Source organism: Podarcis melisellensis, assembly GCF_964234715.1.
Source record: "Podarcis melisellensis genome assembly, chromosome: 2".
Taxonomy (NCBI): domain Eukaryota; kingdom Metazoa; phylum Chordata; class Lepidosauria; order Squamata; family Lacertidae; genus Podarcis; species Podarcis melisellensis.
The window spans coordinates 2,230,630-2,258,540 of NC_138529.1; the positions used below are offsets into that span (position 1 = coordinate 2,230,630).

A 27,911-nucleotide genomic window follows, 5' to 3' on the forward strand; every position below is an offset into this window, starting at 1 on the left:
GTTCTTAACCTGAAGCACCACTTTAGCTAATGGGGCCTCCTGTTGCCGCTGCGCTGCCAGAGCACGATTTCTGTTCTCTTCCTGAAGCAAAGTTCTTAACCTGAAGCACTATTTCTGGGTTAGCGGAGTCTGTAACCTGAAGCGTACGTAACCCGAGGTACCACTGTACTTGAATTGTGGGCCCATGTGGCCACGTGTCATTTGTGGCATCACCAGTAGCCATGGGGACAGGTGCTGACATCATCATAACACAGCTGAAAGGGTCAGAGACGTTCTCAGGTCAACTGGTGGCAATCTGCCTGGGTAGCCTGCATATAGCGCTCAGCTAGAGTGTGCACCTTCTACAGCTGCCCCACCCCTCCAAAACATCCCCCCGAGAAGGTGACTAGACTTGGAAACTGCCTCCCATTGGCTTACGGGCCAGAGGTTCCTCACCCCTGCTCTACCTACGCTCTAAAGGAGATGAATTTCCCACACTTGCTGTGCTTTGGATGAGTTCCTGGGACACCAGGAGAAGATGGAAGAGGTATTCCTCTGAAACAGGTGAGTAGCCCTTTCTCTATGACTGATAGTTATCTGTTTGGGGCTGCCAGATGGAAATCCAGAGACTTTGCCTATCAGCTCAAGAGGTCTTGTCAGACCCATTAAGCAACATACCAACCACACCATGTAGTTTGCAGAATAATCCAGCCAGTCCTTATAGGATGATAGCAGAGAGAAGGGGAAGGAGACCTAGGAGGCATCCAGCCTTGAGCAGAGGATTCATGAGGTTTGACCTGCTGGAGCTTGAATATTTGCTCTTTAGTTTGTACATAATCAATGGATCGAAGAGAGAAACCAAACTGCCACAGCTTCTCTGGGTTAGTCTTGCCCCCATCTCCTTTTAGTCTGTCTCCCCTCCCTCCTGATTGTGAGGCTTCCCTGAAGTCATCCTTCTCCCAGCAGCCAAAGGAGCCGTCAACAGAAGTGTGGATGGCATAAATCAGCAGGAGAAGCTGTGGCTGCCAACCCCCGGCAGAACTGGATTCCCAGATTTGTTTCAATGATACTCCACTGTTTCCCCCCTCCCTCCCTGGTCGTGGTTGCATCTGGGAAATGACAAAGATGGGCTGCCAATTTCCTGTTAAATAATGTTAAATATTCCTGTTAAATAATGAAAATAATAGTCTGGAAAGACCCTCAAACACAGCTAACAAACATAAAGGGGTTGCACAGCAATGTGTGAGTGTTTATCAGCCCTTCTAGGGGTCCTCGGTGCATTTCACGGCATCCCTGTCACACTTGATGCAAGCTACTACTTAACATTCTTCCAATGTGCTTAATAGAGAGGTAAAGAGGTCAGCTCTCTCCGATGGCTGCTTGCATCTCTATCCGCATGAGCCTCTCTCCCACTATGGCCTGTAAATGTGCAGTTAATCAAGAAACTCTCCATGCGATTTGTTTGTGCTGAAGATGGAATTATCTGTTGCTGTGTGCCCAGGCTATGCACTCTCCCCCTCCATCATGTGTTGGGTATGGCAGGGACGGGCATGAGAGATCTGTCAACTGAGAGGCCTTTTACTGTGAAGAAGACAGGAACAAGTATTGGCTGGGTAAGGGAGTTTGGTTCTCCAGCCCAGGGATGTATTAAAATAAATGGCAGAGAATGGCCATTGGGATGCATTGCTTTATTTAATATGTTCCTTTCAACCCATATGAGTCTGGCATCCCTAAACCTAACTAGCATATCCGGCTCCGACGGCTATGATTGGAAAATCCATTTATTCATTCCATTGACGGACAGGCACTGACACTTTGGCTGGAGTGAAGCAGTGTTTTAATTTGGTGCCTTTTGCTGTTGTGCTGCTTTTGGCAACGGCTGCTCCCACCCGGCAGCTCCCACCTCTCCCAAGTGCACTGGACCACTTCTGAAAGCTGTGTCTCAGTGAAAGACAACCCACTGAAAAGGAGGACTCAGGAAGACAATCTTGCAATTCTTCCTGACTAGCTGCTTTGTGGCCCTGGCTTCAATTCAAGCTAGGACTGCAAGGGGCAACTCAGGAGCTAAGTGCACTCCCGATTCTTCTTTTGACATTTCAGTCACCTGACATTGGAGGATGTCATGTGACCGTCAGGTGGAATGTTCTGCCCCCTTGCCAAAGTTGCCTTCTTCTGAATCTGCCCCTTTGGCCAGATCCAATCCCCCACTCCTGCCTTAAGGTCCAGCTTTCTCTTCCCCCACCACAGTCTGCAGAAGATGTCTGGAGAATTCTTTCTCTTAGTGGTATCCTTATTTATTCATCCCTGATAATATCATTGTTTGTTGTTGATTTTATTTAGATTTTATGTATCTATTTGCTTGATTTGGTCTGTTTTTTAACACTTTAGTGTTGGAACTTTATTTTCTACAGGAGTTTAGGATCCTTGGAGAGCCAGTGTGGTGTAGTGGTTAAGAGCGGTAGTCACATAATCTGGGGAACCGGGTTCGCGTCTCCGCTCCTCCACCTGCAGCTGCTGGGTGACCTTGGGCCAGTCACACTTCTCTGAAGTCTCTCAGCCCCACTCACCTCACAGAGGGTTTGTTGTGGGGGAGGAAGGGAAAGGAGAATGTTAGCCGCTTTGAGACTCCTTAAAGGGAGTGAAAGGCGGGATATCAAATCCAAACTCTTCTTCTCTTCTTGGATGGGCAGCTGTCGATAAATGATTTCAGCCCGCTGACGCTTAATATTACTCTCCTGTTCCATTCAGTTCTCATGGGTGCAGCTGCAGAGCAACGTGACTGAATAAGGGAAGGGCTAAGCTCATTGGCAGAGACCTGGGGTTGTGCACAAAACCTCCCAGATTCGAACCCTAGACATTTCCGGCTGGAGCTGGAGATTTGTTGCCAGTAAACTAGGGAGATGGGACGATGGTCTGACTCGGTATAAGGCAACTTCCTATGTTTTAAAATTCTGGTTTTGGTGGGAGAGTTCCTGGCAGGTCTTGCTGAGCAAGCTTTGGAGAAGCTCTTGAAGCAGAAAGCCCAAAGTATGTACCCTCTCTGAGATACTCCTCTGTAACGGACAGGAGTGTGGAGCTCGGTGGACCAGGAGGCTTTGTTTGGTTTGGTTGCTTTCTGATTTCTGCAGCTGCGATCAAAGCTCGGTGTTGTTGGGAGATCTAATCCTCCCCCTCTAATCCTCCAGCCTTGTATGCTCAGGCCTGACACTTGGCAGCCCAGCAGCAGAAGGTAATGGGTCTGGAGGGCTGGTTAATCATTCCAAAACATGCTAAGCGTGAGCAGTCAGCACAGGCTTCCCCCAGCTTATCGCTATCGCTAAAGTGCTGAAGGAAAAGCAACGGGGCAGGGGGAGCTCCCTGCTCCCTGTTAGTTTTTGAAGTTGCTATCTAAAAGTCCTCCATTAGGAATCCATAAAAACAGAGCTTTTGCAAGGCCGTTTGCAAAACGGGTTGGTTTTATTAACTGGTTGGCAAAGGTCTTCCTGCAGGGAATAGGGGAAAGAAATATCAATAATCTTTCATGATTGTAAATGCTCATTGCACTTTACAGATAATGTGAAGGGGGAAGAAAACGAGAGGTCCTTTCTCCAAACAGCACTCAATCTAAACTCGGGGGGGGGGGGGAGAGATCATGTCCACACCATACATTCAATGCATATTTAAACTACACAGCTTCTCCCCAAGAGTCCTGGGAACTGTAGTTTGTTAAGGGTGCAATAGCCCTGTGGGGGGTGAACTACAATTCCTACAATGCTTTGGGGGGGGGTAATAAGTACTTTAAATGTGCATTGAATATGCGTTAAATGTATAGTGAGACTGGGGCCAGAAAAGGGAGAAGGGAAGGCCAATGTAAAAAGGGAGAGGAAGGGAAGGGAAGGCAAAGGGTCCTCCCCTTCCTCATTCAGTCCCCACAACGACCCCTTGAGGTGGGTTTTAGTCATATATACGTTGGGCCTGTACATCCTCCCAGTAGCACTAGCTTCCTCTGTACCTGAGATCAATGGTCCTGTTTATTGCAGTGTTTTGTTGCTCCTGCCCTGCCGCCTGTGCACAAGGAATTATGGGCCTGGTAATTCTTGAGAGGAAATGTCATACAGTGGTACCTCTTGATACAAATGGGATCCGTTCCGGAGCTCCATTCGCATCCTGAAGCGAACGCAACCCGTGTCTGCGCATGCGTGGGTCGCGCTTTGCCACTTCTGCACATGCGCGTGATATCTTTTCGACTGTCTACGCATGTGCGAGCGACAAAACCCGGAAGTAACACGTTCCACGGAGCACAACCCGAAAGCGCTCAACCTGAAGCAACTTCAACCTGAGGTATGACTGTATAGGGAAGCACAAGTATTGCTTGTTCTCAAATTCACACCCTTTTTCAAATGTACAAGGTGTACACCCTCCAGCATTCCTCAGATGAAAATAGGGGCATTGCTCACTCCCCGCCAACCGCCCCTTCTGTACCCCCCCTTTTTTGGGTCTTCTCCTGCAGAGCGTTTCCTATCAGAAGAAGGGCAAGGGCCACCACCGCGGCACCAGCAGGACACAGCACACACAGCATCATCAGCATCATCATCATCATCATCATCATCATATTATAATAATTTATTATTTATGACTGGTTTATTATTTATGACTGGTTTCCCCAGTCATTCTGGGTGGCTCCCAACAGAATATAAAAAATACAATAACCCTCCACTGTCCTGAAACAACCCCTTAATCCAGATTATATTTTATTTTATTCTTTGGTAGATTTACAAAAAGAAAACACACACAGATAGAGAAATATATATATATAGGGGAAGAGTCGATATACAAAGCTTTTTTTATAATAATAATAATAATAATAATAATAATAGACTCCTTGTGCTCCGCTTTGCTCTGCCTTCCTTCCCTCCCATAAAGGAAAAACAAAAAACCCCAGGATTCCTGCTATGAATATTGCTGATTGATCCACCCGGAGTCTGGGCACCTTAAGCTGTTGCACCGCAGCTGCTGCCTTTCTCCGAGTTGCAGTAGCATCACTCTGGTGCTGACTCATCTTCCAGCATTGTGTCCTGGCAATAATAATTCACCCTACCTATGCAGTGCTACCGCTTAGCTAGCTATCATCAACCCTGTATACATTTAATGAATCCAGGGGTTTGCTGTGCAAACACCAGTGGCATAGTGTGGGTTGTCAGCACCCGGGGCAAGGCAAGTAATTTGCGCCCCCTAACCCATGGATTTTAGCACTCGAGTCTCTTCCACTAGATTAGCGCCCCCCCAGATGTTGCGCCCGGTGCGGCCGGCTCCCCCTGCACCCCCCACGCTACGCCACTGGCAAACACAGACTCTGTGTGTCTGACATGGAATCATGCTACTTTATCCTTTTCATTTTTGTTAATGAAAGGGGGTGTTTCTGGCTCTCCTGGGCAGGCAGTGAAGCCTGGGGGTGTCTCCTTGCTCTCCTGCCATCCACATGCACATTATTCCCCAGTGTGCCAAACTGTTCCTTAAAAACCATGTTCAAGGCAGCAGAATAAATTATCCAAAAATAAGGTTTTTTTAAAAAGCAATTATATTCAACATGCATGACTTATTTTCTGTTTGTAGAATTTAGATTTATTTTGCAGCTGAATACACAGTTGTTCTTTAATCCTGATCTCATAATGGATTTTAGCAACCTGTTCACAGTCAATTCACCTATCACATGGCAATAAGATCATGATAAGAAAAGATTACATCTCTGAGCCTACATGTGATACAAACTTTAACCACACCATAAAATAGCTGACAAAAGCTCTCCACAATAAATAAACTGATTTGCACCAACAGTTCAATGAAACATATTACTTGGATCTAGAATTCCAGCGCCGAGGTCTTTCACGTCCCCCTTAGATGCCCAGCTCTGGACTATTCTGACCTTCTGTGACATCACAGCAATGTTCATGGCAGCCAATAGGACGACAATGCCTGCCCAGTTCCACTATGACGGTGGATATTTAACTAACTAGTGACTACAGAAATGACCGCCCAGGTAACAAAGTTATTTGGGTCCATCTTTCCCTTGACCATTCCCCACCTCAGCCTGCTCTGCCAAGCCACAGGGGTAGAAATCAAAAGGTGCCAGACACTTACTTTTCATAGTCATGCTTGCAATACAGCTGCCGGTTGCGACAGTAGCAAGTGCCGGAGAGAGCCTGCAGGCAAGCGGCGCACTTCAAGCAGCCTTCGTGCCACGAACGCTCATTCACCCTCAGGAGGAAGCGGTCGGAGATCGGGGTGTTGCAGCCAGCACAAACCTCCCGCATTTTGGACTCTGAGCCTTGATGGCAGGGAACAACAACAACAATGAATTGCAAAACTCAAAGGTCCTCCTCATCAATGAGATCAGTTTACAAAGAAACAGGGAGGCCTGGTGTGTTGTGGGTCTGTGGCGTGACCTGCTGGGATACCCGGCCTGGGGATGCTTTTGCAACAGAACACTCGGGTGGTTCATGCCCCAGGAACTCATTGCTGAAAAGAACCCACAATCTGCATGCAAATGGTGCAACTTGTATAATCGTACTCTCTCTCTCCCCCCCCCCCACTATAGTTGGAGCTTATATGTTGCAGTTTGGTTCATACTTGGATTCTGTGACTTTGAAGTCATTCCGTTGTTTCGAACATTCAATACTTCTCAATAGTGGTAACCCAACTGTGGAGTGACCTTCATCGGAACGGTGGTCCAACTCCCTCATCATTAACTTAGGAAAAATCTAGAAATATTCATTTTTACCCAGGCAATTGGAGGCTGAAAGATCTGTTCCTGGCAACTCTTAAATTATTAGCTGTGAGAGTAGGTGGTTTTAAAAAACAAAAACCCCAGTTTTTGTTTAGTTTTTAAGTGTTGTTTTAAAGGGTTTAATCTGTTTTTAGAATATTGTTTAAAACTGTTTTTAGACATTTTAATTGTACTGTATTCTGTTATTTACATGTTTGCCACCTTTGGGAGGAAGCAAGGAATATAAATTTAGCAAACAAACAATATTTGAACGTTAATGATTAATTTTTTTAACCTGCCTCATCCCAAAAGCACTCAACAGGTAACAGAGCATTTAAAATATTTTATCCATATAATATGTGTTTTATACTGCTGTCATTACAATGGGAAATATTCCATAGTCCTACATGAAGGAAGTTTTTCATCTACAGTTCTTCTTTCTGTAAAATGGGTATAATACCAATTGCCCTCATAGCTCATTCCACTATTTATAAAATTTTACTTATATTAGCAATCAATCTGATTATTTTTTTGAATCCCAAATATCATTTTTAAGAAGTTTCCCCTTATCCTGAAAACATACATCCCTTCATAGTTTAGAAAACTTTTTAAAAAACCAATCCCAAGAATATAAATAAAAATGTCCTTCTGCTTCTTGAAGCTCAGAGAATTTCCTTGCAGATTCCCCACACTCCATTCTTTACAATGCTCTTGCTTGTGTAAGAGTCACTACTGCGCATCTTTGACCCTGCTTCATCCATTCAGTCAATTTCCAGCCCTCTCTACCACCCCGGATACTTTGGCTTAAGCAGGATATACCTCACTTCAAATAGGAGATAACTTTTTAAATGTCTTGCTTGAGTTGATCAGGATTATCTGTGCATCAATCTATGGCAGCCGTTCAAAGACTTCCTAGCATGGACTGCAACAGATAAGGAAGTAAGTGCAGGTGGGTCATAAACACCCTCTCCAGCGTGTTGGACGTGGCTTGGGGCTGAGGCAGTGAGGGAGTCTAAGCTGCTGCCAAGTGCATGTCATCATCTTCAGTGTGGAGGTTGCTGGGTCTTGTTGCCGCACTTCCTTTCCTTTTGGGCTTCCCTGCTTGTATGTGTGAGTGCATGTGTTCGCACTCGATTGATGCTGTGTGCTGCCATCTCGGTGCTGGAGAGGAGCCATGGCTCTGTAGTAAGGCTTTGCACACCGGTGGCACCTGCTGGGAGGAGGGCTGGGAGAGAAGCCTGCCTGGAACCCCAGAGAGACTCTGCCTAACCTGCAGTTGCTGTTGTTACTGTTATCATTAATTCCCTTCTAAATTGCAGTTCATCTGAAGACCACAGTATATGACATAATATAAAATGATACTGTACAGTAAAATTACCAAAAAAAACCTTTAAAGCGTCACAAAAAAATAACATTAAAATAAAATAAACTGACAGTGGAAAACAGCCTCCAAGATGTTGATGTCTTTGATGTTTCCTTTCCACTGAAATGTATTGAAACTGATTGAGTAATTAATCATGATAGTTTTGGCCATAGTGGATAGCAAGACATATAACAGATTTCAGTGGAATCTGAACTGCAGTGGAACAGAAGCAGTGCTGATTGTGGTAAACATAGGACGGGATGGAAATGGCTGCCTCCTTACATTCTTAGTCTCTTGTTCCACAATTGGATACCACAGTGGGGAAGGTCTGTGTCCCTTGTCATCAGCAGCTGGGCAATGCTGCTGCCAGTGCTACTAGCAGAGCCTCCCCGGCTCATTTTCAAGGCCCAAGGAGGGATGTACTGGGAAAGATGCTCTTTCAAGTGTTTGGGTCCTGTGCTGTATGAGGCTTTGTAGACCAAAATCAAAACCATAGCATATAGACAGCCAGGGCAACTCCCTAAGGGTTGGTGTCACATGGCCCACAGAGCCACGGTTTGATACTAGCTGCGGCATCCTGACTGTCTTCAAGGGACAGAAAGTTGCAATGATCTAGCTGGATGGTTATTAGGGTGGAGATAAGATGTAGTTTATGAAGGAAGTGAGGAGGGACCAGAACACACCAACAGCATAGGATCTGCTCCCTCCCTTCATAGAATCGTAGAATTGCAGAGTTGGAAGGGACCCTGGGGGTCATCTGGTCCAACCCCCCTGCAATCTCAAAGCATTCATGGCAGGTAGCCATCCAACCTCTGCTTAAAAACCTCCAGGGAAGGAGAGACCACAACCTCTCAGGGGAGACCATTCCTCGGTCAAACATCTCCTTCTGCCAGGAAGTTTTTCCAAATGTTTAATCTCCTTTCTTGTAGCTTGAAGCCATTAGTTCAAGTCCTACCCTCCAGAGCAGGAGAAAACAAGCATATTCTGTCTCCCATGTCACACTTCTTAAGATATTTGAAGATGGCTATCACATCTACTCTCAGTTTCCTCTTTTCCAGGCTATAATTTAAATGTATCTTTTTTTAAAAAATAAAAATTAAGCCTTGAAAAAACCCTTACCAGGTTAAAAAGAGGGGATTTCAAATTCAGATGAAAACTTCATGGTTATTTTATCTAGAAAAGCAAACTTAACAATGTAATTCTACACGTCTTCTCCGACATTAGCTCCATTGAGCTGAATGGGACTTACTCTCAGGTTAGTGATTGTAGGGTTGCAGTTTTGGTCTGCTTAAACACTGAGACATGCATGTTTTCTAAGAAGGCCACACTGAGTATAGTGTGATTTGCTGAAATTTTGAAAGATGTTTAAGGGTTAACATAGCACCAGAATACATAAAATATGACAAATAAGTTGCTCTGAACATATGATAGATTTATCCAAAGATTGGTGACTGTTATAATCCCATGAATTTTTGGAGCAAAAGAACAAAGTCCTGAATCGCAATGTTCAGCTTAATTTTTTTCTGGTTTGATTGCAGTCTCTTGATAATCTTATTGCAGTGAGTGGGAGCACCTTTCAAAATTCCCTCTTTTATGCAACTCTTAAAAGTGTGGGGAGCACTGTTTTCCTTTGCATTATATCAGTCCCCGTCTCCATTTCTAGACTTCTGATTTCTCCACACACATCAATTTCATAAAACAATTCAAGTTGCAGTGAATCAAGAGCTTGGGATTCCAGCACAACCCAAGTATCACCACCAGTTATACCAAAAGGGCCTTTACAATTCCTTGCAGGCTCACTTGGGCAGCACTTGCAGCAGATCTCTCTTCCTTGGATTGGCATGCTGAACACACACACACACACACACACACACACACAATCAGGGCAGGTAGGGGGCCAATGTAATATCTGGGAGCAAGGACTTTTGTTCTCATTCTTCTCATTGCCTTTACACCCACATCTTCCGCATGCACATGCCTATAATCATACTGAAATTAAAAGTCATAAAGAAATGGAGCTGGTTTGAGCTCAAGAAAACAACCCTCTCTTATGCAGCATTATTCCAGTTTATTTAACGGCAAAATGCCGAGGTTTGCTGCTTTAGTGGAAACTCTCTGGCATAATTGTCCCAGAGATGCCATTTCAAAGGTCTCTGTACTCCCGTGCATTATTTGCTTCAGTTTGTTTGTATGAAAGTTACTGAGAGGGATATATTCCCCCCCCCCCCAGGCTTCATCAGTGCTTGCATAGGCAAGCCAAGCTTGCAATATGAGCTGGAGTCCTGTGCACACTTACTCAGGAGTAAGCCCCACTTCAGAGTAAAGATGCATAGGCTTCATGGGGGTAGTTGCCCTGCTGTATATTTTGCACATGAGAGTGGAAAGGTCAGCGTTCCTGTACTGTTAAGAATGGGGGTAATAAAGGATGCATGAATTGCATTTTCCCCACAACTCCTCAACATTATAAAAGACCTTGTTATCCAATATAGAACAGAAGCAGTATCTGGCAGGAGAGGTGCTAGGAGATCCTTCTTATTTAGCTCAAGATATCAGTCTAAATTGATATCAATGTAAATTGGGGAAGGAGTACGACAAGGCTGTATATTGTCTCCCTGCTTATTTAGGTAACTTTTATGCAGAATTCATCATTAAGATTGCAGGAAGAAATATCAACAACCTCAGATATGCAGATGACACAACCTTGATGGCAGAAAATGAGGAGGAATTAAAGAACCTCTTAATGAGGGTGAAAGAGGAGAGCGCAAAATATGGTCTGAAGCTCAACATCAAAAAAACGAAGATCATGGCCACTAGTCCCATCACCTCCTGGCAAATAGAAGGGGAGTGAGATATTTTACTTTTTTGGGTTCCATGATCACTGCAGATGGCGATACCCTGCTTCTTGGGAGAAAAGCAATGACAAACCTAGACAGCATCTTAAAAAGCAGAGACATCACCTTGCCGACAAAGGTCCGTATAGTTAAAGCTATGGTTTTCCCATTAGTGATGTATGGAAGTGAGAGCTGGACCATAAAGAAGGCTGATCACCGAATAATTGATGCTTTTGAATTATGGTGCTGGAAGAGACTCTTGAGAGTCCCATGGACTGCAAGAAGATCAAACCTATCCATTCTGAAGGAAATCAGCCCTGAGTGCTCACTGGAAGGACAGATCCTGAAGCTGAGACTCCAATACTTTGGCCACCTCATGAGAAGAGAAGACTCCCTCATGAATGAGAGAGAGAAGTTTCAGGAGGAGACAGGACTAACTGGTTAAGAAAATGAAATATTTAGGGGTTAACATGACTGCCAAAAATGTGAATTTATTTAAGGATAATTATGAAAAGTGCTGGATCGAAGTGAAAAAGGATTTAGAAATATGGAGAAATTTGAAGTTATCATTGCTAGGCTGAATTGCTGTGATAAAAATGAATGTGTTGCCAAAGATGTTGTTTTTGTTTCAAACATTGCAAATTTTGGACAAGATGGATTGTTTCAAGAAGTGGCAGAAAGATATTTCTAGATTTGTTTGGCAGGGCAAGAAGCCCAGAATAAAATTTAAGATACTAACTGATGCTAAAGAAAGAGGTAGATTTGCCCTGCCAGACCTTAAACTTTATTATGAATCAGCTGCTTTTTGCTGGCTGAGAGAATGGCTGCTTCTTGAAAACACTGACGTATTGGATTTAGAAGGCTTCAATAATGCATTTGGCTGGCATGCATATCTGTGGTACGATAAGGTAAAAGCACTTAAAGCGTTCAAAAATCATATTGTTAGAAAAGCACTGTTTAATGTTTGGATAAGATATAAGGATTTGTTAGAAAAGAAAACCCTAAGATGGTTGACACCAATGGAAGCGAAGGCACAGAAAAAACTCAATATGGAGGCCAAATGGCCGAAATATTGGGAAATTCTGGAACAAGATGGAGACAGAATAAAACTGCAGAGTTTTGAAAAATTGAAAAACAAAGTGCGAGATTGGCTCCATTATTACCAAATAATGAAGGCATACAATTTGGACAAAAAAGTTGGCTTCCAGGTGGAAAAATCAAAATTGGAAATAGAATTGTTAGATTCAAAAATTAAGAATTGGTCAAGAATGTATAACTTGCTGTTGAAATGGAACACTCAGGATGAAATGGTAAAATCAGCTATGATTAAATGGGCAGAAGACGTTGGACATAACATAATGATGGCTGACTGGGAACAGTTATGGACCACAGGTATGAAATTCACGGCATGTAATGCCCTAAGAGAAAATTTAATGAAAATGATTTATAGGTGGTACATGACACCAGTCAAGCTTGCAAAAATTTACCATTTGCCTGAAAATAAATGTTGGAAATGTAACGAGACTGAAGGTACATTCTTTCACCTTTGGTGGACATGCCCAAGGATTAAGACATTCTGGGAGTTGATTTATTATGAAATGAAAAAGGTATTCAAATATACCTTCCTGAAGAAACCAGAGGCCTTTCTCCTGGGCATGGTCGGCCAAATGGTGTCAAAGAAGGACAGAACTTTTTTTATGTATGCGACAACAGCAGCAAGAATACTCATTGCGAAGTATTGGAAGACACAAGATTTACCCACCCGGGAAGAATGGCAGATGAAGTTGATGGACATATCGAACTGGCGGAAATGACTGGCAGAATCCGAGATCAGGGAGAAGAGTCGGTGGAAGAAGATTGGAAAAAGTTTAAAGACTATTTACAGAAATATTGTAAAATTAACGAATGTTAGAAAAATGTGGGAATGAAGTTATATGGCTTTAGTAGAAATGTTATAAGGAATTAAATAGATTATTAGAGTATTAAAAGAAAAAATAAGGTTAGAATATGTTAAGATAATTATAGGATAGAAAACAGAGGAAGATGGAAAGGAATTGCTGAAACAATTAACAGAAGTGGAATACAAAAAGGGAGGTGTGAGGAGGTCGTTGAAATAAATGAATGAAGAATGAATTGTCTGTTTTGTAGTGTCTAAATTGTTGGAAAAGTAATAAATATTATTTTTTTAAAAAAAGAGAGAAGAGAAGACTCCCTGGGAAAGACCCTGATGTTGGGAAAGATGGAGGGCACAAGGAAAAGGGGACGACAGAGGACAAGATGGTTGGACAGTGTTCTCGAAGCTACCAGCATGAGTTTGACCAAACTGCGGCAGGCAGTGGAAGACAGAAGTGCCTGGCGTGCTCTGGTCCAGGGGGTCACGAAGAGTCGGACATGACTAAACAACTAAACAACAACAAATCAATGTAAATGCACCACTTTTGTTTTCCAAAGGAATTAGAAGTGCTCCAAAAGTCAAACTATGGTTTTCAGAATGCTGATGTTTTCCCATCCTCAGAATACTTTTAGCCATCATGATTATTGAGAAAAACATTGAAACTTGTTGGTTGTGCCAGCAGAAACTTAGGAAACTGTGTAGGACTACGCCATTTGAAATAAGAAAACCCATCTATTGCCTTTAAAAAATCCTGGCTTATGTAAACTTAGACGTTAATGAGCAGGTTATATCAGGATGTCAGTGATAAACAGCCTGTGTTGTTATCCATTATAAACATAATTACATTCACCACTGGTATTTTATTGTCCTTATGGGTCTAAAAGCGTCATTAAGGTTACACATTTCATTTCTTGACATTCCTTTTTTTGAATTTGTTATAGGCATTGTATTTCTACTGTGGTCATGTGTTTGCTGAGTATTAATTATAATAGTAGATTCTCTATATATAAGGTGCTATATTCCTCAAGGCAATGAAAAATAATTTCATGAAAACAATTCAAAAGTGCGATAAAACAATGTGTGTGTGTGTGTGTGTGTGTTTGCACAAAACAGTCAGCATAATACTGTACATCTAAGGAGAATGCTACATATACTCAAGTTCACTGTCCTGATGTTGCTTTTCAAAAATAACCTTTCTGCATTTTGCATCAGTGAGCTTTAATTCACATTAAGTAGCAGGTTTGCTTCTAGATTAGCAAAGGGCATCCTAGTCTGGGTTGTTGTTGTTCCCTTAACCAGAGTCTAGAGAACCAAGAAAGATTTTCTGAAGCTGATGCTATACTAGGGCCCGTCTAGCACTTACTTGGAGCCTGAGTATCACTGCAGACATTCAGCCAAGACCACTGGATTGTGGGGCATTTGCCCCCCACCTGTGGAGCTGCACACACGCTTCCCTAGATAAGAAACTCACCATAGCCCAGGACGGGCGTGGCCTGCTGGAGACAAGATGGAGCCTCTTCCGTCTTCATCCTCCAGGTCTGGCAAGCATAGGATGGACCTGCCATGGAGGAGGAGAGACTTAGTTAGTCATAAAAAAGAGAGAGAGATAAGGGCAAAGGAGGCTGACAGGCAGCAGCTGGACTCAAGCAGGATGAAGGAGAATTGGGAATCCAACTTCTGCCTTCTCAAGTGCTTGCCAACAATGTAACTCCAAAAAGGGTTAGGTAGTCTCAGTGTATTTTCTTGGATACTGTTCTGGATTTGGGAGTGGGGCTGCTATTTTTAATTTTTTCTGGCAGTGGGACATCTGTGCCTCTGATGACACACAAGAGTGTTTACAGCTCCCCATGTATGCCATCTCACTCTAGGGTTGCCAACTGTAGGTAGGTAGTATTAATCACTGTGCTCTGAAAAGCATCACCTGCTGACTTCTGCACCTTAAAAGCACATGAGCAGACCAGCTATGCCCCCCACCCGACTCCATCTGTTGGTAGATATGATCACACCTGGGCTTCATCATCTACATTGTCTTCCAGTTCTTTTCTGAGCCCTCCAATGTTTAAACGAAGCCCTAAACAAGTTACCTGAAGGATTATCTCTTGCATATACATACTCAAGACTTTCACCAGAGGCCCTCCTTGAGGTTCCCCTGCCTGGTGGTGTGTGGGCATGGGGACAGGGCCTTTGGGGTGGTGGCCCTGATGCACAAATTGATGGTTTTAGATGCTAGGCTTCGTGGACTTCTTGGGTCCTCCTTTGTATTATTTCAGTACATAATTAACATTTATTGTTTTCTCTTCCCCCAGTTACGCCATGCTTTGTAACTGCTCCTATATTCCTGGTATGATTAGACCCCCTCCCCAATGGTTTGCCAACCCTGATGAAAAATGAATTCTCTTTGAGCTTATGCAGTTTCCCGTTTTAAACTCACTTAACAGCACCATCTTTTAGACTAAAGGAATAAATTAGAGTTGTGCATATTTACTTGGGAATACAGTATACATCATTTTAGGGACACGGGTGGCACTGTGGTCTAAACCACAGAGTCTAGGGCTTGCTGATCAGAAGGTCAGCGGTTCAAATCCCCATGACGGGGTGAGCTCCTGTTGTTTGGTCCCAGCTCCTGCCCACCTAGGAGTTTCAAAGCACGTCAAGTGCAAGTAGATAAATAGGTACTGCTCCGGCGGGAAGGTAAATGGCAATTCCGTGCGCTGCTCTGGTTCACCAGAAGCAGCTTAGTCCTGCTGGCCACATGACCCAGAAGCTGTATGTCAGCTCCCTCGGCCAGTAAAGCGAGATGAGTGCAGCAACCCCAGAGTCGTCTGCAACTGAACCTAATGGTCAGGGGTACCTTTACCTCTATACATCATTTTATTATAGAAAATGATATCCTTAAGGGGGGAAAACTAAAAAATATATGTAACCATGTACATACCTGGCCAGGCCCCCCCATCTCTGGCTTACAAAAAAGAAAAGAAAAAAAGATGCTATGGCCCCCAAAATCAGCCTCACTGGGCCATGGTATGCTCATGACAGCTTGGATGCTGGTTTCGTGCCTGTTTGCTGCCACTCCCGCTGCCATTTGCCACCCTCTGGACTGTGGGCTCTGGATTTCAGCCCAGAGGTCCAGCTCCAGATGTACCACTGCATAGCGGTGCCCCAGTTATAGAATGCCTTCCCCAGAAAGGCTCACCTGGTGCCTCCGTTATGGTCTCCCCCCGCCCCCCACTCGTGCCTTTTAATATGCCAGTTAGTATTTTTCCCCTTGCTGGCTTTTAGACTAGTTTTATACAGTGGTACCTCAGGTTAAGAACTTAATTCATTCTGGAGGTCCGTTCTTAACCTGAAACTGTTCTTAACCTGAAGCACCACTTTAGCTAATGGGGCATCCTGCTGCCGCCGCTGCACGATTTCTGTTCTCATCCTGAAGCAAAGTTCTTAACCCGAGGTACTATTTCTGGGTTAGTGGCGTCTGTAACCTGAAGCGTATGTAACCTGAAGTGTATGTAACCCGAGGTACCACTGTATTGGTTTATATTCTGCTTGTGTTAGTTTTATGCTGGCAATATAGAGATATTGGTTTATTGTTTATTTTTAGTCTGTATTTTTAAAACTTATTTTTAATATTTTGTAAACCACCCACAGGACTTAGTTGATGGGGAATATAGAAAGGTCAGAAATATACAAACAAATTAAAAATACGTCGTTAGTCCTTGTAACTTTCCTGTGACTAGTTACATGACTTGTGGGACCTGATATCTGTCTTTAGCTTCTTAAATACGTGTTGTGGGTTCAAACCTAGAAATGGTTCCTGCTCATGCCAGATGTGTGAATGCTAACTGTGATTCTTCATTAGGAAGAGAAAGGCATTCTGCACAAACTCAGAAAAATTTCCTTCTTTAATAGATGGCCTTAAGCAAGCTAGGGACTTGGGTGGCGCTGTGGGTTAAACCACAGAGCCTAGGACTTGCCAATCAGAAGGTCAGCGGTTCAAATCCCTGCGACGCGTTGAGCTCCCATTGCTCAGTTCCTGCCCACCTAGCAGTTCGAAAGCACATCAAAGTGCAAGTAGATAAATAGGCAGGAAGGTAAACGGCGTTTCCGTGCATTGCTCTGGTTCGCCAGAAGCGGCTTAGTCATGCTGGCCACATGACCCGGAAGCTGTACGCCGGCTCCCTTGGCCAGTAAAGCGAGATGAGCACCGCAACCGCAGAGTCGGTCACAACTGGACCTAATAGTCCCTTTACCTTTCTTTACCAAGCAAGCTACTTTCTCCTAGCCTAAGGTGTGTGTCTGGTACAATAAGTTATAATTTATAATTAGATTATTTGTTATAATTAGATTATTATAATTAGGTTATCATTAGATTATTTGTCAACTTTTCAGACAACCTTTTTAGGTGTGCCAACAGCAGCTTGATCAGCAGGAACTAGCTGGAGATGATTTTCAAAGCAAAGAGAAACATATTACCTGCTCATTTCCACAGACTGAGCTGCTATTAAAAACACAGCTACAGGAGCTAGTTGAAAAGTTGGGGACCCTAATTATGATAATGGCCTTGGGAATTACTGAGAGTGGGGTGCAAAAGCAAATGACAATCTGGTAGGTAAGAGACAAGGGCATAAATCAGGCTTTCTGAGGTAAAACCAAGGAAGTAAAAGAGACCTAATAAATGAATTTAGCGTTATACAATATCTTCTTTATCCATGCTCTTGTTCTTCCCTTCCTAACATTACAGCCTCTTCAAAATGTCAGCCACAGCGAATGGCACAAGCATAAGGGCTGCCAAAATGAAAATATTGTTATAGGTGTGTGTGTGGGGGGGGCGCTAAACCCTAGAAATTAATAAATGATAATTGGGGTGGCACATAACAATATGAAGCTATTCTAAAAGTGGAATGCTGCTGGGATTTCAGCTGCCTGAAAGTCAGTCCCCTAACCCCTCGTGTGAAGGAGCTGAATTTAGTCAGCCAACAGCAGTAAGGGGAAGGTGACACTCTGCACATGCCCAGTGTTTTAAGGCATTCAAAGTGGATTCTATCTGAAAGGGTTAAGGTCTGGACACCCATGGCCACACCAAAGCCTCTAAGACAAAACTGCTTCCGTCTATGACAAATGAAAGTAAGCCAAGGGGAGCCATCAGGCTAGAGGAGAAGTTGCCCAGTCAGGCTGGAGTTGTAGGTGAGGATTGCTGGTGTCTCCATTAGAAGCAGGAGATGCACTACGTTGTGAGTGCCAGGCTGTGCCTATGTGGATGGATGACTGGGGAAATAAGAGCACAACCATCTGATCTGGTCATAGGGCAAACCTTCCAAAGGAGGGGGGGGGGGTTCCTTTCCCTAGATCAGGTTCTCTAGCTTCTGAGAAATGAGGGACACCCCCTGGGTCTCTGTTCTGGGAATGATTGGAAGTTCCTGTGTCACACCTGATGCAGGGAAAGGACAGCAGAGCCTAACTGGAAGGAGACTGGCCTGAACAGTAAATCACACAGAGATACGGTGGGGCGGCCTTCTCTGTGAGTGGAGCTGCTTACAGGAGTTTCTCCTAATTTGATGAGCTTATTCCTCACTGATGTTCTTAATTCTCATTACTCTCAGGAGTAATCCCAGCACTCAAACTGCAAATTCCTGCTCTAAGACTAAGAGCAGGGCATGGGAAACATGGCAGGGTGGGGGGTTCCAGATTTTGCCATTGTCATTCCTGCTCGCTGCCTAGTCCCTAGAAATCACTTCCGCAATTAAGCAGTATCATTGGCAGGGGCCAATGGGAGAGAAGTTCAGGAGTGCAACTAGTAGCTCTTAACACCCCAATTTAGAGAGACGCTAGAAGTAGGGAATGCCTTAATTGCCGCAGCCAAGATGGGAGCCTATAGCTGAGGGGTCAGGAGCCTGTGACCCTTTAGACGCTGTTGCACCAGCAGGACCAAAGGTCAGCCATGATGGGTGCTGGAGTCCAGAAACATCTGGCCAGCCACAGTTTCTCCATCCCGACTTTGATTCTACTGCATGGAGACAAGAACTAAAGGTCCATTTGCAGCCCAAGTTAAAACAAAACAAAACAAAACCCTTTCCCGTCTTTTTTTTATTAAATAGGCCTGGTTAGGATTGTGCCCTTAGACTATAATCCTCTGCCGGTTTACTTCTCAGTAAATATATCATCAGATTCTGTTGACCAGCTACTTCTACCTGTCATTCAGTACCTGGGAGGGCATCCTACTTTGCTCCTCCTCTGCTTTGGACAGGAAGAAGCAAGAGCTGTGGGGACCAAGGTGTCTCAGGAACAGGCAGAGGAGGAGTTGGAAAACGGATTGGGACACAGAGAACGGGGTGGGGGCGGGTGTCCCCGGCAGGTACCTGGGTCGTGATCTAGGGCGCTCGCCGGCCGCTTCGACCTGTGGGCCCCCCTGCTGCCCCCGCCCACCTGTCCGGATCTTGACTCCTTTTTTTCATTTTGAGAGGGAGGAAGCTAGAAGGGGAGGCGAGGGGGACGGCCAAGGAAGGCTCTTGCATTCCGCCGACTCGCCGCGATGGCCCGGCGCCTGCCCGGACCAAGCGGGAGAGATGTCCCGCTCCGGGCGAGAAGCCGCGTTTCCACGAGCGTCTCTCCTCCGCGGCGGCGAGGAGTCCAATTCCGAGACTGGCGGCGGCCGAGGCGCTGCTAGCCGGGTCTCATCAGTGCTCGACTTTGGGGCGCAATTTAATTTCCCCCTCTCTATTTGGTCCGCCTTTTTTAAAAAGGTATTTTATTTGGAAAGGGGCTTGGTAAAGTCCACCCTCCCAGCAAACCCAACCAACAATAATTGGAACAACTCTGTGCTCCATTCGCCCCCCCAAAGGACGGCTGGAGAAGAGAGTGGATTCTGTTCCAAGGCTTTTTGCGCTAACAGGCGCTTCGGCCAAAGGGAAGCGATGCGAGATCTTTAGCATTAATTGTTGCGTTTGTGAGTCTTTAGGAAAACGAGAAGCCTCTCTCTCTCGCCTCCTTTCCAGTTTTTCGGAGGATGAAGTCATATTTATATATACACGCTTACTTTAAAAGTAACTTCTCCTGAACTCAGTGGGTCTTACTTCTGAGTAGACGTTGACACTAGACAGGTTGCGTCGTACATTTCAATTAGATGGGCATTTTCTGTCATGAATAGGGGGAAATTGCCGCTAGGTTCCTTTTCATTTTGTATTAGTTAGCCAGCCCGCTTTATACGTTGTGTTAAGCACCAACTTTCTGAATCCGATGTTTGTTTTGGGTTTTAAAAGTTACTTCTGTGCTTCGACGCGGGTTACACTTTGTAGGTTATTATTTTGAGATGCGGCATTTCAACATTTTTATGTATTTGCCCGAAAGGGCTGACGGTTCTCGTTAATTTTTTTAAAGTAACAGTTTGGATTCGACAACCTTAACTTAAGACATGCTGTGAAAAATATAATGCTTAAAGTGGCACCTTAAAAGACTAATACATTTGTGGGTCTGTCTACGCTACATAAAGCACGTTGTTGTTTTCAAACGGTCCGTGCCCACAATGAACTTAAAGGAAAATACAGATTTCCCTCCCTTTGTATATATACATATTTTTCACATTTATAAAATCGCCTTTCAGCAAAGGCTCCAGAGGTGGAGGAAGCAAGAATAAAATAGCTTAGTGCAGTGGTTAGTCTGGTGCATTGAAGCGGGTGCGGGTGTGTGTGATCTGGGTTCAAATCTCCATTGGGCCATGGAGCTCACCGGGTGACTTTGGGACAGTCTCAATCTCTCCGCCTAAACTATCTCACAGGATTGATGTGATCGCGCGAGGATAAAATGGAGGAGGAGAACCTTGAGTTTCTTGTAAGATACAAATAAGTAGAATGACTAAATTTCACTTTACATTTTACACTTTACATCACCATACATTTATATAGAGCACAACAGCAAGCAAAAGATAATTACAATAAATTAAAACTTCATGCAAAATACAAGAACAAACAAATAAATTAATAATAAGAAAAACAATAATAACAGTTTATTAAATTTATATACCGCTTTTCATTCAAAAATCACATTCAAAACCTTGACCTATCGACTTTCCTAGCGGCTTGCCAAAATTAATTGACCAATGCACTCTAAAACCATTGTATATTTTAAAACCCAGCGGAGTCAAAAGGCATCAATGCATAGCTGTCAACTTTTCCCTTTTTTTGCGAGGAATCCTATTCGGAATAAGGGAATTTCCCTTAAAAAAGGGAAAAGTTGACAGCTGTGCATCAGTGGCGGCACTGCTTTAAGCTGCTACACATCCGGATGCTAAATATATTTCGCACAAGGCCGATGGATTTCAATTGCGTCTAACACCGAGGTTATTAAGTTTTAATAAGTCTAACGAGCCGATCATTTACATCTAGTTGCAAGTAAATTCCATTTATCTCAATAGCCGCCTGATGACTTTAAGAGTTCCAGAACTCAGATCACACAACAAAACGGTTAACAGGATAAGCATTTGCATGTTTTACCAGATGTAAATCCCATTGGGTTCGGGGTTTACTCGCAGGTAAGTACGTATCAGATCGCCGCGCAGGTCTTCAGAATTGTTCTCCCCAGAGCAGACTCGCACAATGTATTGTTCTGGAATCTGCCTACAAGTTTATTATGGGAGGGGTGGAGGCCGGAAAGAGTGGGTGGCTTTTAAAAAATCACACTCGACTAGAGTTTACTTACAAGTAAAACGATGTGTTTAGAATTGAGATGTCTCTTGAAAATAAATTCCTTTTTGATCACTGGATCTTCCAGAGACTATCGATGGGGCTTGAGACATAACATTCCCTATAGAATACTAGGAAATCGTGGCAAACATTTATCCACATATTGAAGCTACCCAATTTTTACGCGCGCGGAGCGTAGGCTTCTCGCTGCAGGATAACCCTTCTTTTTGCATGTTGACGCGGACGATGTGTGAACAATAGGTGATATATGTGAACCCGCCTATGCTTCTTCAAATATGAAATCATAATAGCCAGGCCATTCTCAGTTATTTCAAGGAGATTTTTTAGATTTTTAAAATGCCTCCGGGTCGTGCAGCTGGCTGTGCATCAGCCGAAAAAAGCACCGCCGAGTTCTCTGGGACTTACTCCGAGGCAAGTATGCTTAGGAGCAGGCATAAATTTGGCTGGATCGTGCTCTGATTTTGTTTTTACCAGCACTCTAGAAGGTGCGTCATAAAGGTATAGCAGTATGTATTTTGCATGGTACATAACTTTACTAGGGTCCTATTTGGCGACGCAGCGAGGAAGTCAAAGCGCACGCAGCGGCCTCAACCTCGAGGAGTTCAGGGTTTGTCTGCGCGATATAAACTGAACTAAGTACACGAGGATGCGCAACTGGTCCTCAACATGCGCCTCAAATCTAAGTTAAAAGAACTATAACCGACATGGCAGGAGCCCGTCCGACAAGGAGTCTGGCGCGCTGCAACTTCCCTGTTTGTCCCGATGCGCATCCAGGGACCGACCAACCCAGGAAGCGAAGGAACGTGGAGAAGCGCCCTGCCATAGAAAATAGGGCACAGGTATGCCAACACACGTGCGCGCGGTGCTATACGGTATTTTTTCATCGTTTATAATATATCGGATTTCTCTCTCACACCCTTGCGCCAGCAGAACTCTTTGGATGATGACTGAAGGGTCGTAGCGCCAAGGCTCACCTTCCTTACCTAAAGACACGGGCAGCTTAGTAGCCGGTTCGTCAGAACAGTAGCGACACGCAAGCAAGTCACGCAACAACACACACACACAAACGGTATACTATATATTGAAATGCTTGCGTTATTTGCGAGAATGACTTTAGGACAAATCAATGCATCCAGCGATATAAATAGAAGTTTGCGATTCGTGCCCCTGGAATAATATTTGTCCCGGTTGCAAACAGAAACTCACTGAAAGAGACTTCTGCCAATGCACAGTTGCTCCTCTGACGGTCACATACCGATCTTTGTCACATATATGATATATCGTATGTATATAGACCCCCCACCCCAAGGCAGCGCGGTTTTTGCTCTGGCAAGAAGCGTCTGGGAAGTGAGGAGGAGGAGTGCCCTTCGCTAGGACTCTTTAAGGAGTGAAAAGCAAGTCCCATCTTTCTCTCTCTCTCTCCCTCTCGATTTCATTCCCCAAGTAGTCTCGGCCTCATGCGGATGGTGCTCAGTCCTCCTTCCCCGCAGCTTCTCACACAAATCACCCTCGACGCTTAGCAGACGCTCAGCAGGCTGAGTTCACTCCAGCCGACCCCTTTCCGTCCCAAACCAGGGGCACGATCCACCCTAACGGAAGCATTTCCCACGTCCTCGTGCTTTGCCAGACGAGAGGCTGAAGCGGTCGCCTCCCCGACGGGACTTGGGACGCGTCAAGCTATGGGGTAGATGGTGCCCCTTGCTTGGAAGCTGATGCTCACCTGGTTGAAAGGCAAACTTAAAGTGAAATCCCAACCAAGCCTAAGCGAGCCTAATTCGCTAAATGGACAGGTCGGGAAGGCTGCGTTCCTTGGCGCGCTTCCGCGAGAAAAAGTCCCACTGAAAAGTGCAGGGTTTCCTTTCGAGGAAGCGTGCTTAGGCTTGTGCTGCAACTCTCCCCGCCTCCCCGCTCCCACCCTGCCAAATAGGACGCCCCAAACTCCATAACCGCCGCACAGAAGAAGAGGCCCAAGGTCCATCCAGCGCAGCGTCGCAGAGCCCAACCAGGCGCCTCTGGGCAGCTCAGCGCAAAAGCCCCTTCCTGCAGCTGCCTCCCCCCTGCCCCGCCTGCAACTCAGTGAGACGAGGCCTCTGATCCTGTTGACAACCTATAAGCCATGCTGAATAGCAGCCGACGAGACGCCTCATCCTCCACGAATCAGTCCTCTAAAAGCCACCCGAGCTTGTGCGTGGCTGTCGCCGGACCTTGTGGCGGTGAGTCCCACAGCGAATTCTGCCGGCGCGCGCTCCTCTGCCTGGAGCCTCCTGCCAGTCAGCCGCTTTGGATCACCCCGAGATCCTGCTCTAGGAGAGGAGGCGCGCACGGTTCAGCGGGATCCCCTTTCAACGAAAGGTGCAATCTAAAGGGCTCCCTGCCCAGCCTTAAGAAAACTTCCCGTCGATCATTGAAGGGGTCCCCCTTGGGAGGTGGCGGGGAGAGACCCAGAGCCTGTGCACACTCTGGGGTGGGTGAGGACTTAGTTTACGGGTGGAAGCCAGATCAACCCCCCCCACCACCACCGCTCTTCTAATGGACCAGGCCGGCGACGCGACCCGAACCCTCGCCCTGTTCTTAGGGAAGGATTTCCAAGGCTCTCTCGTAAGGAACCGCTCCAGTGGCGGGGGGGTGAAAGGGAAGCGAGGAACAGCCTGGAGGCGAAACCGCGGGAGATCCTCTCTCTTTCTGCCCCCCCCAGCTTTCCGTATTTCGGAGCCCCCACCCGGACGCGAAGCTCTCGATCTCGGCCAAACGCGCGACCTACCCGGTTCCGGCGCTGGTTTCCCTCTCTGCTCGTCGGCTCTGCCTTCGGCTGCGAAGGAGAGGAGGAGGAGGAGGAGGAGAAGGAGAGGGAGGAGGGGGAGGGGGAAGATGATGGGGTGGGGGGTCCCCCCGCTATTGTCTAAAGCTTGCAAGGGGGGTGGAACTGAAAGTGAATACTCCAGACACATCCAGGGGCGCGCCAGGAGGGATGCATGGGCGACCTCCACCCACTTGAACCCCCCCCTACTTGTCATTCCTAGGAATCAGGAAGGGAGGGCAGTCCTTCAAAGCCGCCCCTTGCTGCTTCAGGCTGAAGAGCAGTGGACGCTTACTTAGGAGTAAGTCCCTTGGAGAGCAGGGATAAATATTCCCTTTATGGCTTCCCGGTGTGTTTGGAATCAGCAGGCACAGTTTAAGGACTGGGCTTCCACCCTCCTCAGCGGGGACCCTTTCAAACAAGTAAAGACTGTTCTATTGTATTAATTGCATTTGTATCCCAGCCTTTTCTCCAAGGAGCTCCAGGTGGCCCACGTGGTTCTCTGCCTCCTCCTTTAGCCCCCACAACAGTCCTGCGAAGTAGGTTAGGCTGAGATGCAGGGCCTGGCCCAAGGTCACTCTGGGAGCCCCCTGGCCCCCTACAAGGCACATGCCCATTAGTTTAGTATTGTTCTCGCTTTGATATTCTGACAGATGGGGTATTGTTTTTATGACTAGGAGGAAAACAATACGGTGGGCAATTCTGGTACCTGGAGCTGTGCCTCCTGATCGCACACAGAGTTATTTCCTTTCCTTCGTGGTGCAGTGGTGAAAGCATTGGACTAGCACTTGGAAGGCCAGCGTTCATCTATGGAACTTGCTGGGTGACCTTGGACTAGTCGCTGCCTCTCAGCCTCACCTACCTCACAAAGTTGTTCTGAGGATAAAAATGAGGAGGAAGAGATTCATGTACACTGATTTGAGTGCCTTGGAGGAAAGGTGGCGCATGAATGTAGTAAATAGATACTCATTACTTTGGCAGACGATGCTTCCTGATACAATGTGTTGCTCCTAAAATAATCTCTGTGTAGGGAAAGAAGCCACATGCATGCACAACTGTCTTGCAATGTGCACAGCAAACACAATAGCTCTCCCTCCTGCTTAAAATCGTGGAACTTCTAGGCTGTGGCAGGAGGAACTCCCTCCCCCTAGAGGGGCATCCAACATATTTATTGTATCTTTTTTCATATATGCTCAAGATGCACCTCTTTACCCTTGACAGTTAAGGTGTTTGTTTTGTGAAAGACATCTTTCTACTGAATCAATTCTGTTCTGTTCCACTTGGAAGGTTTTGCACTTTTTGGAATGGCAACTGTTTGGTTTTCACGACTGTATAATATATTATAAGCAGCCCCAGGTCAAAGTTGGGAATATTACTTATTTATTTATACTAGGGGCTGCAGCTTTGGTCCACTCTGCTCGCCAGCTTTGCCTACCTGCCAGCCCCTTTGCAAAGCACCCTTCCTCCACACCTGACTAACTCTACCCCCCCAGGAGATGACTAAGAGATCAATTTTGGATCAGGATTCGATAGTTTGGGGGGAAATTCCCCAAAGGGAATATATGGGCCATGCCACCACATGTGCAGTATGGACCCGGGTAAATTACACTCCCACCAGCAAATTATTGAAGTATTATAAATACTTTTGTTTAAACGGACTGGGCAAATAATACCAGTGGTGTGCTACTTTTAAAGCATTTTCTCAGGTCTTAACTTAGAACCAAATGGCAAAGTGTTCTGCCCCCCCCCACCCCAAATTGTTCATTAAGATTCTCTTCTTTTTATGTACTTCTTTTACAATAACCATAAAAAGGCTTCTGCCTGTTGAGAGGCATCTTTCTAATTGTTCAAAAGATTTCTGATTGATCTGTCAAACTGCAGTGCTATAAAATTATTCAAATGTCCACCTATGTGCTTGATCATCCCATTCATCCCCAGGAATACTTGTCTAAATATAATACAGGAAAGTGCAGACAAGAGATTTACAACATCTGCTTAAAGAAAACCCACTGAGAAGATTATAGACAATTCACCATATGGGCAGTTGATACATATTAGGATGGGATCGTGGGTGTAGCCAGGATTTTTGTTGGGGGGGGGGAGAACCTCAGTTTGCTATGTATTTTTGTTGATTTTTATTGACGGGGCAGCACCCCCCCTGCCCCCTGGCTACACCCATGGATGGGATAGTGATAGTACCACCATCTCAGATTTTAATTCTGAGACAAAGTTAACTTTACTTTCAGTGGCTACCTAAGAACTATAGTCAGGGCCGTGCAAAGGACGATCAGAGGAAGAAGGATTTATTGGCACTGAGAGACCAGATGAGAAGTTCTCAGGAGATCAACACATAGCTGTCCTTTTGATAATGTTAACAGTGCTGTGAAAATGACATATTTTGTAAGCATTCGCCCTCTGATTAGACATCCATGGCAGCCTATCAGAAACCTATCTGAAAAAATGTGTATGTATGTATTTGTATGTATTTTGCTTGTATTTTGTAATAATTATGTTAAATAAAATTTAATTAAAAAAAAAAATCAGAACCTGAAGGGTTTGCATTAGGCCATTATGCACCTTCTTTCAGAGAAAATAAAAGCAAGTGGAAGTATTGACTGGAGTAATTCCTCCCCAGGGCGAATTCTCATGTTGGAATTGTGTGTACTACTGTCAATTAAGCTGTAAAGCGACATATTTACTAACCTTGTAGCCAGCACAGGATAAAAATTGAGGCTGAAATCCGAAACACTTCTGCAAGTGAGTAAGCTCCATTTAGTATACAAGAGCTTAGTTCTACGTGAACCTGCCTAGGCCTCCACTGCCTGGCATTTTCCACCTGCCACTCGGCATGTGGAGTTTATTTCATGTGACCCCTGGTATGTAGGGGAAATAAGGAGACCTCTCGAAGCAATAATGGGGAACATAAGAGTAAGATTTAAAAACAAGGACAGGAGCTCCAGACATCAGAAAAGCAGTTTTTGGGAGGAATACCACCACAAGGTAGTGAAGTTGCAATCTGACACATGCTTGTCTGGGAGTTTAGTCCAACCTCAGCGGGACTAACATCTCAGCAGTCATGCACACGTTGTGACTTTACTATTTGAGCATTAGAAAAGCTAAATAATGAGAGTGGGCAATTGCTACTCGGGAGATGAGCCTAACAGGCCATTAGACCTTTCTGCGTGGTATCCAGAAGGTGTAAACAAAGAAACCATACATATTTTTTTGTCTTTAGCTTAGAAATAGACATGTCCATTGCATCAGTTTTGAATGAAACTGAGGACTCTATAAAGTAGTATTTGGGATATTCTTATACTTTTAGACAGTGCTATTTTTCTAGAAAAAGAAGTACCACGAACTTCTCCCTTGTTCTGTTAGAATGGCAATGCCCCCCCCAAGAGGTGCTGGAGCTGAGCTCTGGTGAGCTCCAGCTGAAAAAAGCCCTGCCTTTAGAAATCATTAGTTATGTAATTACTGTATTTGGGAAGGTGTTAAGAGAAGGGAGTACATTAAAAAGCGGGTGGGGGGGGGAATGGTGGCAATCTTGTATATGCCTCCCAAAGAGAAGCAAGCTCCACGGTGCTTTCTGGCGCTTCCTCTGCAGTGAGTGTG

General features: G+C 45.1%; 1 protein-coding gene and 1 long non-coding RNA gene across 4 annotated transcripts in view; one reads left to right on the top strand and one right to left on the bottom strand.

Moving 5' to 3' along the window:
* The window catches only part of LOC309362554 (LIM/homeobox protein LMX-1.2-like), an 83,584-nt gene extending 59,293 nt beyond the window's left edge, over positions 1 to 24,291 (bottom strand). For both annotated transcript variants that reach the window (XM_081898170.1, XM_081898169.1), the window contains exons 1-3: positions 24,264 to 24,291; positions 14,281 to 14,367; positions 6,097 to 6,283 (exon numbers count right to left, since the gene is read on the bottom strand). In XM_081898170.1, the coding sequence (XP_081754296.1) occupies positions 6,097 to 6,283; positions 14,281 to 14,338 (245 nt within the window). In that variant the 5' untranslated portion in view covers positions 14,339 to 14,367; positions 24,264 to 24,291. The remainder of the gene's footprint in view (positions 1 to 6,096; positions 6,284 to 14,280; positions 14,368 to 24,263) is intronic.
* LOC309362600 lies at positions 275 to 26,839 on the top strand. Of its 2 annotated transcripts, none has more exons than XR_014165027.1 (2): positions 275 to 543; positions 26,546 to 26,839. It is a non-coding gene; the product is annotated as an uncharacterized lncRNA (long non-coding RNA). The 2 variants fall into 2 exon arrangements; XR_014165028.1 differs by lacking the exon at positions 26,546 to 26,839 and adding an exon at positions 2,728 to 2,889.
* The last annotated feature ends 1,072 nt before the right edge of the window (positions 26,840 to 27,911 follow it).